This window comes from Cetorhinus maximus, chromosome 1 (genome assembly GCF_964194155.1).
Source record: "Cetorhinus maximus chromosome 1, sCetMax3.hap1.1, whole genome shotgun sequence".
NCBI lineage: Eukaryota > Metazoa > Chordata > Chondrichthyes > Lamniformes > Cetorhinidae > Cetorhinus > Cetorhinus maximus.
In genome coordinates, this window is record NC_135879.1 from 72475176 (window position 1) to 72489170 (window position 13995).

Consider the following 13995-nt stretch of genomic DNA (forward strand, 5'->3'; position numbering starts at 1 on the left):
GCAAAGAGGGATTACATTCTAGACTTTCTGCTCCTTCTGCACAGAGTCTGTGCAGGCAGCATACTGGGTGAAATTTCAGGTCCAAAAAGCAAAATGGGAAGGTATCGGAAGGCACGTGGTGTGGTGGCACTCATCTTCTTTTGACGTGATGTTTATGTTTAATCCCCCTGCTGGTGGTGAAATATAAATAGGATTGTTTCACCAACAGAAAATAATGGTGAATCACTGCTCATGTAGAGCTCTGAGCAATTGGAACACAAATTGGGAATTCAGCTATGGATATTCGTTGCCAGCATATCATTTTCCATCTACAAATAGTCACACCCTTGTTCCAACTTCAGATTTCAGGAAAAGTTAGGGTCTGAAATTCTTGTGGCCAAGAAGAGTGTGTACACTTTGGCTTTGACTGATGCTAAAATTCAGGATGGATCAAATTCTGCTGGGTGTGTGTCCCAATTATATATCATCGTGAATTCTGAACCGGTAGTGGTGAATCATCTGGCTGTTGTGCTTGGGGATGCAGCCAGGCTATCCCAGGATTTCCACCCATTATGCCCTTAAAAAGAAAGAAAGAAAGGTAGAACTTGTACTTATAAAGTGCCTTTAACAACTCAGGATGTCCCCAATTGCTTTGCAGCCAATTTTGAGTGTTATTGTTCTTGCAGTGTAGGCACACACAGCAGGCACTTTTCACACACCAAGATTCTACAAATAGCAATAAACTAAATGATCATATAATCTGTTTTAATTGTGTTGTTTGAGGGATAAATATTGTGAAGGACATGAGGTGAACTTACCTGTTCTTCTTCAAATAGTACGATGGGATCTTGTATGTTCACCTGTGAGGACAGACATGGCCTCGGTTTAATGGCTCATCTAGCATTTACAACTATGTTTGATTGGGAGATTGCCCGGCCTCTTGGGATTTTACCTCCCAGGCCTCATGGTGAGGAGGGATAGTTTGATGACCCCCTCAGCCCCATCCCGCATGACCTCCCCTAAGGAATTCAAGTCTCTGGAATGGGGCATGAACCCATGATCTTCTGACTCAGAGATGAGACTACTACCACTGCGTCAAGGATGGCACAACAGGCCACAAATAAGTGCTTTCCACTTAGAGCTGGTATGACTTCCACTGAGGACTTTAGGATGATTCTAAAAGATTCTAAGAGATAAGTAGTCAATCTGGGAATTAATTAACATTATTTTAAAGAATTACAGTTCTGCTATGTTCTACTGCTCACAAACTGGTTGCACACTTATCTGTCAGCGGGTGAATTGATAACAATATACTGCAGACGCAGGGACCAATATGAAATGAAGCACAAGCTACTTATTTACACAGACAACAGAGCACTAACATGATGTGTGCTTCTCCAACCAGGCCCTACTCAAGACCAATTTAACATTGTAGCCCATGCTACACAGCTATTGGGTCATATAGTCACGTGGTCAATCTGCTCACATTCTCTTAAAAGTGTATTACACCTCAGATTACCACATTCCTCCCCCTTTACCTCCTAGTTCATTAATATGAAGGGCAACATGTCAGGCAGGTTCTAAGAATCAGGATGTCAGGCAAGGCTAAATTCAACACAGAATGATCAGCTGCTGGTCTTGTAAGAAAAACTTTTGGGGCCTTGTTAGTAATTCTGCTTTTTCTTTCTATATGTCTTCTTTTGATGGGTTCTCTTCTTGGCAGCGCTGACTTTAATCTCGGCTTCCTTTTCAATTTCCCTATTGGCCAGACTAGGCTCAGGTATAAGCTCAACTTGAGTAAACTCAGTGGTTTAATCTTCCAGCATTTCCTCATCTGTCAGCTCCTTTGAAAACTCAGGGGTCTGTATTTTTAAAACTTCTTGGCTTCCATGTAGCTGATTCTTCAGCTCTTCCATTTCTTTTTGATATTTGTTAGTTGCTTCCTGGAGAATTAAGTATTGTTGTGCTTTCTCGGCTAATTGATCCTTCACCTCAGCCAAAGATATGCTGAATTTTTCCTGTTCTTCTCACACCTTTTTAGTGGTAAAATTGGGACCTGAGCGAATCTTGCAATATGCGAAAGTCCTTCAGCAGGTCTTCTTTTTCTTTTTGGAGGTTACTGACTTCAACTCGAGCTCTGACCTGAAGCATCAGATCTACGAGTTCCTTTTGTTGAGTCTTTACATGCTCCTTTTTCCTAACAGCAACATTTCCTGCTTCTGACTGAGATCTCAGTAATCTCTCAAGATTGATCTCTCTTGACTAGTTTCTTCCAAGGAGACCCGGTTCTCTGCCTGCTATCAGCATTAGGGGTAAATTAACAGATTGGCTTCTATATTGTACTGGAACCTTGCATATACCTCTTACTCGTATGTCTTCACCAGTATATGTCTTTAATTTAGCATCTGAATTTTCCAGCTTTAGTGAGTGGCCTCCTCTAATCAGATACTTAAACATGTGTTCCCCTATAACTGTTGTGGATGCACCTACATCCACCTCCATTCGGATGGTTTTTCTGTTGACTTCTACTGTCAAGTAGATTGGCTCTGTTATACCCATTTTTAAGTTGTGTAGTGACTAAATATCTGACTCTGTTTCTTCTGGTTCTCCATTATATGAATTTCACGATTTTTGCCTTTTTGTTTGAAATTTTGCCTCAATCTGTCTCTACAATACCGCATAATGTGCCCATTGCAATGACAGGAGAAACACTTGGTTCTATTAAATTGTCATTCGTTTGCAGGCTGTCTGGTTCCAATTCTGTTATTATTAATTTGGTTTTTATCCGTTAAACCACTGGTTTTTGCTGGTCTGCTAATGGTGGCTGTTTCCTGCCTTTCCGTGGAGCTCTACGCTTCCGCGCCATTTCTAGTTGGTGCCTCCCTCTCGACATGAAGAATGGCGCCATTTTGTGCTCCTTTGGCTTCCTTCTGAATCTTTGACTGCGCTTCTCATTTTGAGCGCCAACTCCAGCGCCTTGCTGAAGTCTAAATTTGTCTAACAACAACCTTTTTTGAATGGCGTCTTCGTTAAAACCACACACTAATTGGCCTCTTAACATGTTGTTAATCGACATCCCAAACTCACAGTACTCTGTCAGTTGTTTTAAGGCTGCTACATAGCAAGCAACTGTCTCTCCAGAGGCGGGACACCTCAAATTGAATTTAAAATGCTGCGTTGTTACCGAGGATTTCGGCAGAAAATGGCTTTTCACAAGATTCACCAACTCATCAGCTCTTGGAATCTGGGGTGTTGGGTGCCTTTAGACTACGAATTAGGCCATATGTTTTGCTGCCACATGTTGATAAGAGAATCACCCCCCTCTTCTCCTCCCCCAATATGTCGTTGGCCAAAAAGAAAAACACGAGGCGTTCAATATAATGTGACTAGTCATCGGTGGTCTGACCAAACGGTTTGATGAGGCCAAATTGTGGCATACTGGAGGGATATAACTTCGACGACTATGGTGAGGGCTGTACTTACAATCAGTCTGCAAGGCACGGCTGATTCACTTCAGTTGAGTTTTCACGGTTTTCCTTGGTGTCGTCGACTGGTCGTGGTTTTTCCTCGTCGCCAGTTGTTATGTTTTGACTAAGGGGTCACTTTGCTCGTGAACCGGTTGTACGTTTATCTGTCAGCAGGAGTGTTGATTATACTGCCGACGCAGAGACCAATATGAAATGAAGTACATGCTATTTATTTACACAGACAACAGAGCACTAACATGATGTGTGCTTCTCCAAACAGACCCTACTCAAGACTAACTTAACATTGTAGCCCGGGCTACACGACTCTTGGGTCATGCAGTCATGTGGTCAATCTGCTCACATTCTCCTAAAGGTGTATTACACCTCCGATTACCACAAGTCAGTAGTACAAGATTTTAAATGCACACATGTGCGACAGCGGAAGACTGCGTAATAGGGGCTCGGGGAAAGAAAACGACAACTGGGGAATGGCAGTTTAAGCGCTAGATAGATATTGGAAATTGGTTATCAAATAGCCTAAAGAATTTATATGTGAAATTTTGTCTCTGTCAGTATCACAAATGTACATTCTTGCGGTATGAAATCATCTGAGAGAGGAGGAGAACATTTTGAAGAGTTAATTTGTTCAAAAATTAAATGCTCATTTGGCAGGTGGTTAAATGTAGCATTTCTAATTATTGCACAATGTGTTTTGTTTTCCAATTATTAGAAAGGTAGAAAGTTCAATTCAAAAAATGAAGACACTCACTAACTCTGTCCTTGCCTTGTCTCTGAAGCCCACGAGCCTTTTTGTTGTGGTTTCCATTTTCGTGGAGCACTTTGAACCAGTCCTTTAGTCTTGATACTACTTCTCTGAACTCCCTGTCACTGCATTCTGCTAAAGAAACAGGATCAGACATTAAAAATGTGACCAAATAATGATTTACACATATCAAATTATACAGGTTTGCTTTCATTGCACCAAATTCAAAACATCTTGCACTGTTTATCCTCCTAAAAGATGCAACAATTTTGAAAATATACATCAAGTCTTCACAAACTGATCAACTGAATATAAAAATGGGTTGATTAAAAATATGTTAGTTTTTCTCTTGCCCTCCTGATGTTGTATTGCAGTCAGGTTTTAGCTGAGAACTGATAGGCTGAGGCAACTAGGCTTGAGTGTCAAGCAGCTCTGAGAATTAAACACGTGACTCCCTGGGTAGGAGCAAATGAAGTGTAAGACCATCTACTTGTTTTATATATACATGCTTTCAAATTGAAATGCACAGCCTCATTCATAAAGAGAGGAGAGATCATCACCCCCATTAACTATTATAGGTGTGCAAGTACATTTCTAATTTTGGCAATTATCCCCATTACTCACAACACTTGCAACAATAAAGATGTTCACACTAAAGTGAAGCATTTGATTTTAATGCTAACCCTCTGAGACTCTCTTCTTGCTCTTTAGGTATCATGCCCTGAAAGGGTGTTGGTGACCATGGGCTTCTATGATTGGTCCATGGTTATGCCTGGCAAGGCACTGCAGTGGTTTGCTGTTGCCTTTTGCAAATGGCTTACCAGGGAACTCTCCCACTCTTACCGCCTGCCATAGGCATATCAGAAGGATTTACAGGTTGATAATTAACCCATTTAGCCACGTTTGGAATGCGTCTTCTATGGCCAACAAGTCCTGGCAGAGGTTGGGACGCTACCTAGAGGACAGTGTGAGAGGAGGACCCTGGGACAGACGATCAGCAGCACCAAAGGAGAGCGTGAGAAGAGGACCCCGGGCCATGCAGTCAGCAGCACCTAGCACTTAACATCGCAGGAGAAACATAAGTTCATTGGTTGGTGAGAAACTGCTGTTAGGGAGTGTCATCAAGTAGCTGAGAATTAGATAAACACATTCCTTTTAACATAAGGGGCAACTTACATTTAAGTAAGAGATACAAGCAATAGGAAATAAAGTTAAGTTGAGGCTAGCTAAAATAAAGTTACATAACTAAACAAAAGTAAAATAAAGTTAACGCAAGGGAAGTAAATTGAAGCCATGGCAGAACAGCTTGATCGTATGGAATGCATGTCTTGTAATATGCGGGAAATCATGGACGCTACCGGTGCCCTAGATGACTACTTGTGCAGGAAGAGTCACCAGCTGCAGAAACTTGAGCTCAGAGCCCAAGCGGCGGCTGGAGTCACTGTGGTGCATCCATGAGGCTGAGAGCTACATGAATAGCACATTCAGAGAGGTGGTCACACTGCAGCTTAGGAGCCTGGAAGCAGAAAGGGAATGGGTGACTGCCAGGCAGTCATGAAAATTAGGCAGATGGTGCAGGATTGCCCTGGGGTCCCATTCACCAATTGGTTTTCTGTTTTAGATACCGGTGAGGGTGTTGGTTCCTCAGCGGAGTGCAGTTAGAGCCAAGTTTGTGGCACCACAGGCAGCTCTGCTGCACAGGTTGGGAGAAAGAAGAGGGGAAGAGCAGTAGTAATAGGCGATTCGTTAGTTAGGGGAACAAACAGGCCTTTCTGCAGCCATAGACGTGACTCCAGGATGGTATGTTGCCTCCCTGGTGCCAGGGTCAAGGATGTCACAGAGCAGCTGCAGGACATTCTTCAGGGAGAGGGTGATCAGCCAGAGGTCGTAATCTATGTACCAATGACCTAGGTAGGAAAGGGGATGAGGCCCTAAAAGAAGACTTTAGGGAGCTAGGAAGGAGATTGAAAAGCAGGATCTCTAAAGCAGTAGTCTCAGGGGAAAAATTTTCCCCCCATTGGGCGGAGTGCGGGGGCGGGTGTGCCTTCGATCGGCATTTTACATGGGCGTGCTAATTAAGGCCCGTCCAGCGTGACGTCCAATCGGAAGCGCTGTGCGCTCCCTGTGGGGGCGGGGGGGAATTCCCTCAGCCAGGAGTGCGCTCTTTCGTGCATGCACGTGAAAGAGTGCACAGATCTCCCTGAGGTTACGTGCTGCCTCAGTGAGATCGTCTCCGATTTAAAACTTTAAATAAAGAGGTTTAAAAAATTTCCCTGACATGGTCACATGAGTTGGGACATGTCCATAACTTTTATTGAAAGCTGTGATTAAAATTTAAAGACCCTCATGAAACCTCATCCCACCTGTGGATGAGGTTTCATGCTTTTTCCAAAGCCCGCCAGGGCTTAAAGTTGGATGGGCAGGTCCATTAATGACCTTAATTAGTTTTTCAATGGCCTCAATAGGCCGTTGACAGGTCGGCGGGCGTGCAGCTGACTCGGCTGCCCCTCCGTCGACCTGAAAATGAAATGTCGCAGGGTGATGTTGGGAGTTCCATCTGACATCATCCTGCGTCATTTTACGTGTCGGCGAGTGGGCCCCGCCCCCGCTCGCTGACCGGAAGATCCTGCCCAGGATTATTCCCAGTCCCACATGCAAGCGAGTAAGGAAATAGGAGAATTGAATGATTAAACACGTAAAGCTGGTGTAGGAGGGAGGGCTAAAGACTTCTGAAGCTTTGGGACCGGTTACACCTGAACAGGACTGGGATGAATATCCTCGCATGGAGATTTGCTAGTGCTGTTGGTGAAGGGGGGTGGCGGTTAAACTAGATTGGCAAGGAAATGGGAACCTGAGGGCAAAGTCAGAGCAGGGATCGGAAGATGGAGAATTTGTGAGTGACTCTGAAAGACAGAAGCAACACTAGTTAAAAAGTGTATAGCAAAGGAATTTGGCAGTGTTAAAAGGTTTATATGTAAACGCAAGGAGCATGGTAAATAAAGCTGATGAGCTGAGAGCACAGATAGACAGCATGATATCATCGCTATAATGGAAACTTGGCTTGGGGGGGTCAAAATGTCAGGCACGATAGGGAGGGGGATAAAAAAGGTGGGGGTGTAGCATTGTTGGTTAAAGAATCAATTACAGCTGTGAGGAGGGATGAGATACTAAATGAAGCATCAAATAAGGCCATATGGGTTGAGCTCAGAAATAAAAGGCAGCCACACTGCGAAGAGTGTACTATAGACCCCCCAAATAGTGGAAAGGAGTTAGAAGAGCAAATACGTAGACAGATTTCTGAGTGCAAAAACAATAGGGCAGTAATCGTTGGGGACTTCAGCTACCCTAATCGCAATTGGGATACAAACAGTGTGAAGAGCACAGAGGGTGCAAAATTCTTGAACTGCATTCAAGAGAACTTTTTTTAGCCAGCACATAACAAGCCCAATGAGAGGGGGCGCAATTCCAGATTTAGTCTTAGGAAATGAAGCTGGGCAAGCGGATGAAGTAGCAGTGGGGGACCATTTTGGAGGCAGTGACCATAACATAGTTAGAGTTAGCATCATTATGGAAAAGGACAAAGATAGAATAGGAGTAAAAGTTCTAAATTGGGGGAAGATAAATTTTACAAAGCTGAGAGGTGAGCTAGCGAGAGTGCTGTGGATACAGCTATTAGAAGGAAAAACTGTGTCAAATCAGTGGGAGGTATTCAAAGGTAAGATTCCACAGACACAGTGTAAACATGTCCCCACAAAGATAAAGGGTGGTACTGCCAAATATAGAGCTCCCTGGTTATCCAGAAGCATACAGGCCAAGGTAAAGCAGAAAAAAAAGCTTTTGACAGTCACAAAAGACTTAAGAAAGACTTAGAAAGCCTAGGGGAGTATAGAAAGTACAGGGGTGAAGTAAAAATGGAAATTAGGAAAGCAAAGAGAGGGTACAAAAAAATATTGGTGGGTAAAATCAAAGAAAATCTTAATATGTTTCACCAGTACATTAAGAGCAAGAAAATAACTAATGAAAAGGTAGGGGCTATCAGAGATGTACATGGTAACTTGTGGGTTGCAGAAGATGTTGGCAGGGTTCTCAATGAGTACTTTGTCTCTGTATTTACTAAGGAGAGTGATGATGCAGAAATTCTCGTTAAAGAGGAGGAATGTGAAATAGTAGATACAATAATCATAGTGAGAGAGGAAGTATTGGAGGGACTGGCATCCTTGCAGGTAGATAAATCACCAAGACCAAGGCCTGAATCTTCTGGTCGGTGTGCGGGGTTGGACCCCACATGCAGATGCATAAAATGACATGCGGTGACGTCGGGCGTGTGTCCCGACGTCACCGCCTTCAATCCGATCTTCAGTTCGATGGGCGCGCACTGGAGTTGGCTGTGCACCCGCAGAACTGTCAAATGCATATTAAGGGCATTAATCAACTAATTGAGGCACTTGTCAGGGCTGCCCGTCCAACCTCAAGGCTGGCGGGCAGGCGAAGAGCCCAGGCGGCCTTTGCATTTTTCATGGAACCTCATCCATGGGCGGGATGAGGTTTCATTAAGGCTTTATTAATTTAATAAAATACTTCATGTAAATTGATAAACATGTCCCACCTCATGTCACATGAGGGGACATGTCTGAATAATTTTTAAAATTCTTTTTTTCAATTTTTCACAATTAAATTAATCTTCCTGAGGCAGCTCTGTGCACATGTGCGAATGAGCACAGGCCCCGACTCTCCCTCCTCCCCCCACCCACACAGGTAGCACTAAGCGCTTCCGGGTGCACGTCACGCTGGGCAGGCCTTAATTGGCCCGCCCACGTAAATTGACTGCACCCGCTTGACGGGGAGAAAATTCTCCCCCAGATGAATTGTTTTTCAGGCTGTTGAAGGAAACCAGGAAATAGTGGTTGCTCTGAGGGTCATTTTTCAATGCTCACTAGATACAGGCGAGGTCCCAGAGGATTGGAGGTCTGCAAATATTGTACCATTATTTAAAAAAAGGTGGGAGAGATAGGCCAGAAAATTATATGCCGGTCAGTCTGACTTCAGTGGTGGGCAAACTATTGGAAACAATTCTGGGATACAGGATAAACTGTCACTTAGAAAGGCACGGATTGATCAGGGATAGTCAGCATGGTTTCGTTTGAGGAAGATTGTGCCTTACTGACTTAATAGAATTTTTTGAGGAAGTAACAAGGAGGATTGATGAGGGTAGTACAGTGGATGTTGTCTATGTGGATTTCAATAAGGCATTTAACAAGGTCCCACATGGCAGGCTAGTCAGGAAATTGAGATCTCATGGGATACAGGGGAAGGTGGCAAGTTGGATCCAAAATTGGCTCAGTGACAGGAAACAAAGCATAATGGTTAATGGATGCATTTGCAAATGAAAAATGCTTTCCAGTGGTGTTCCACAGGGCTCAGTGTTGGGGCCCTTGTTGTTTGTTTCATATATTAATGATTTAGACTTAAATGATTGAGAAATTTGCAGATGACACAAAAATTGGCTGTGTAGTTGACATTGAAGAAGGTAACTGTCGACTCCAGAATGATATCAATGGTTTGGTTTAGTGGGTGGAGAAGTGGAAAATGTAATTCAATTCGAAAAAGTATGAGTTAATGCATTTGGGGAGGGCAAACAAAGCAAGGGAATATTCAGTAAACAGGAGGTTACTAAGAGGGGTTGAGGTAGTGAGATACCTTGGAGGGTATGTCCACAGGCCCTTGAAGATGGCAGGACAGGTGGAAAAGGTGGTCAAGAAAGCATAAGGAATGCTTTCCTTTATTGGGCGAGGTATTGAATACAAAAGCAGGGATGTAATGTTGGAACTGTATAAAATGCTGGTTAGGCCGCTGCTGGAATTTTGTGTACAGTCTGGTCACCAAATTACAGGAAGGACATAATTGCTCTGGAGAGAGTGCAAAGGAGATTTACAAAAATGTTGCGGCTATGAGGAGAGATTAGTTAGGCTAGGGTTGTTCTCCTTAGGACAGAGGAGGATAAGGGGTGACCGTGAGGTGTACAAAATTGAGGGGCCTAGATAGGGTAGACAGGAAAGACTTTCCGCTAGCTGAGGGATCAATTACCAAAGGCATAGATTTAAGGGGGAGAATTTTACGGTCAGCTAGCGGAGGTGGGGATCACTCACCAACGCGTAAAATGATGCATCTGGCAGGCGTCCCGACGTCACCACGTGTCATTTAGATTTTCAGTTCGGTGGGCACTGTCACATGAGGGGACATATCTTAAAATATTTTCAATTCTTTTTTAAATGTTTGAACCTGAAACAAATCTCCCTAAAGCACCTCTGCCTCAGGGGGATTTCTGCGCTGTTTCACGAGCACAGGCCGGACTCAGGGAATCCACCCCCTGCCCGCACAGGGAGCACTCAGCGCTTCCGGGTGAGCATCATGCTGGGTGGGCCTTAATTGGCCCGCGCACATAAAATGGTGGCGCACACCCACCATTTGAGTTCACGCTCGCTCCTGCCCGCCCCTGCACAACCCCACTGACGGGGGGAAAATTCAGCCCAAGGTGATTGATAGATGGATTAGAGGGGACACGAGGAAAAACTTTTTCACCCAGAGGGTGGTGGACGTCTGGAATTCACTGCCTAAATTGGTGGCTGAGGCTGAAATGCTCAACTCATTTAAAAGGTACCTGGATCTGCATCCGAAGTGCTGTAACCTGCAAGGCTACAGGTCAGGTGCTGGAAAATGGGATTAAAATGAGCGGCTAGTTTCTGTTTTCTCATTTTTGGCCGGCACAGACACGATGGGCTGAATGGTCTCTTTCTGCACTGTAACTTTTCTATGGTTCTATGGTTCTACCACTGCGCCATAAGACCTCCCCCTGAGACCACGCAACTGTTTAATTAAAATACTCAAAGACCTCAAGTGTTCATTGTGAGCTGGAGTTATGAACAAGGATGTTCTAGAAAAACAGGATTTGTTTTGGTTAGTGCCTTTGTAGCCCATGAATTACTTTTGTGGAGTATTATTTACTGTTACGTAGACAAATTTGGCAGTAAAGTCCCAGAAACTGCAGTAAGATCAATGAACAGTGCTGTGGAATATTTCATGTTCACCTTTCTCAACAAATATTTTATGAAGGCTTGAGTTTAACAACTCATCTGAAAGAAGGAATCTTCAATAGTGTATCACTCCATCATTATTATATAGAGACGTTAGTCTAGATTATATGTTCAGCCTTCATTTTAGACAGCATACCGAACAGGGATCGTTGGTTAAGGAATTTTCAGGTGAAATAGAAAAGTTGCCTAACAATTTTTCCCCATACTTCTTCGATCTGGAAGCTAATTTCACCATCTTTGCAATGTATTCCCATGCATTCCTCGTCTTTGCTTATGTGTAACCCTGCTTTGCTCAACATATATTTCATCACAAAAGCCCATTAACAATATCCAGTACAAGTCTGAATTTTTTGTTTCGGAAATAGCCATCTTCTTCTAGAATTGCTTAATCAATTGCTTAACAGGACAGAAGATTTGGAGATTTAGATTGAACAAGTAGCTTCTTGGGTGCTTGTGAAACAGATGGCCAGTCATCTGGGTTCTCCAGCTGTGCTCCATTTGTTTCTATGGAAATAGTTCCTAGATTGCCTCATTATGAATGTTTGGCTGAGCTCCAAGACACTTAGATGCATTAGCACAGTAGGGGTTCTGATTTTACAACTGAGTGGAATTTACTTTGCATGATTGACATGTACACATGGTTATAATAAGTTATTTTGTCTGTGATCTCTTTTGTCAGAATGTTATTTGGACAAGATTAAGAGGTGTGAAGTGATTAAAGCTTCTGTTATTGATACTATAATTGCCCTGTCTGATTGACATTTGTATAGGGTTGTAGGAACAGCAGCTTTTTTCAAAGGAGATTTCTGATTGTTGTTTCTGTCCCTCAACATTTAAACTCTTGCCATTGTTATTATATGGTTCGTTGGTAATGTACATAGTTCATATTTGGTGAATTTGCATTGAAGGGCCATAGGGGCCATGGCGGCGGCATGGAGGCATAGGGTGCATGGGCAAGACCTGTTGAACTTACCTTACAAAAAATTCCCAAATATAAAGTATGGAGTCAGCCCAACTCCACAAAAATCCAGGCTATTATGATTCTTATCAGTTTTCCAACTGCATATCTATACAGTACAAACACTACACTTTATACTTCACTGAGGTTTAAAGCTTTAAGCAATATGTTGATGATGTTGTTGATGTGTTCAATTAGATGAACAACTGATTTAATTAGTGAACAATTGAGTTTCAAAAACATCAGGATATTCCACTACAGCTTGTGTCTGCCCATTCCCAACTCCCTGCTGTCTGGAAGAAGCTGCAAGCTCTACTCGCCATTGTCTTTGAACTAATATAATCCAGCACCCTGGATAACCCTGCATATTTAATACTGGAAGGTGTTCATGGGGTTCATACAAAGAGTTGTAACCAGGTTTAAAGATGTGAGCCAAGGTTATACTGTATGTGGAAGAGCAGTCATCCAGTTTCTGTTTTAGCAGTGTACGTCTTTTAGTAGTAATCCGACTTTCGGCATAATGACTGTCAGTTTGCATTTTCCACGATGAGTTAAGCATGGCTTGAATGAATTAGCACACAGCAACTAAAACACTAATTAAACCAATTATTGGGGACTTAACTAAGCTAACCAGCTATTTCCCATGTTAAATAACTACATTAAATAAATGATGTGCTATCCACAGAATATAACCACAAATGTATTTGCCAACCTCTCTGGGCTAATCCATGAGAAGCTGAAACCAACTTTCTCTGCTATAGATAAGCTGCACTATTCCACCTCACGGCATTGATACAAATCTGCAAACCTCAGCAGATCACTGGTAAAATTCAAGCTACTACATTAATTGTGGAAACTAGATAAATAATATTTGTATTGAACAACAGGGACTTAATTTCCCTGGTCCTACAGAAATGGGTATGGAGGTGGTTCCGGCAGCAAAACTGGAGATTATCGGATCAGGTCAGCTTCTTGACATGATCCCATCTGGTAGGGGCTGGTAGCTAATTAGACTCAATTGATTGTCCACTTGGGACAAATTAGTGACAATGCTGGGATCTTCCCGATGGCGGATGGGCCCCCACTGAGGCCGAAGCATGGCAGTTGCCTGGAGGTGGTCACCTGGCAGCAGGCCGTGGAGTCTTTGATGCCTCCTTTAAGTCCCCCTTCTTTGGAGCCAGAGGCATTAAAGGGCCATAGGCGTGGCTGCAGGCCATCCAGTGAAGAGTTTCCACTCCACAATAATAGCCTGGCAGCTGTGGCCATGGCTTTTTTACAATTCTTTTATAATTCTTCAGATGGCACCTTTATCTTGTTTCCTGCCAGTTTCCTTGTCAGCCCGTTGTCCTTAATTAGATGAGGTCCTGGAGCTGGCTTCTTAATTGGGTACCGCTAAGGTGTTCATAAGCGACATCCTGACTTGACCATTATCAGGTTCCAAACCTAGAATTGAGGTCGACTTTGGGATCATGAATCAACTGGGAAAATGTAGCCCTTGGGGTGGGAGTTTATGTGGTGCTGTGTCCCACCGCCCCCACCGGTTAAAATGTCAGGTGTAGAGCCTACCTACGACGCCAATGGTTGCCCTGCAACAATTAAAAGCTTGGAGCAGCATTAATTGCTGTAAGCCCAGACTTATGCCACTTTCTCAGGAGGAAGTCCCACCTTAGAGAACTGTAGCTAAACAGATGGCCAGCAGCTTCCCGTCCCAACAGCGCCAGCTGGGATCGGTGGCCA

General features: G+C 43.5%; 1 protein-coding gene across 7 annotated transcripts in view; it reads right to left on the reverse strand.

The window, feature by feature from the left end:
- The window catches only part of spock3 (SPARC (osteonectin), cwcv and kazal like domains proteoglycan 3), a 708975-nt gene that overhangs the window by 77357 nt on the left and 617623 nt on the right, over positions 1-13995 (reverse strand). For 3 of the 7 annotated variants that reach the window (XM_078542409.1, XM_078542391.1, XM_078542352.1), the window contains exon 7: positions 4216-4344. In XM_078542409.1, the coding sequence (XP_078398535.1) occupies positions 4216-4344 (129 nt within the window). The remainder of the gene's footprint in view (positions 1-4215; positions 4345-13995) is intronic. The other 4 variants (XM_078542400.1, XM_078542363.1, XM_078542382.1 and 1 more) reach the window with 3 other exon arrangements.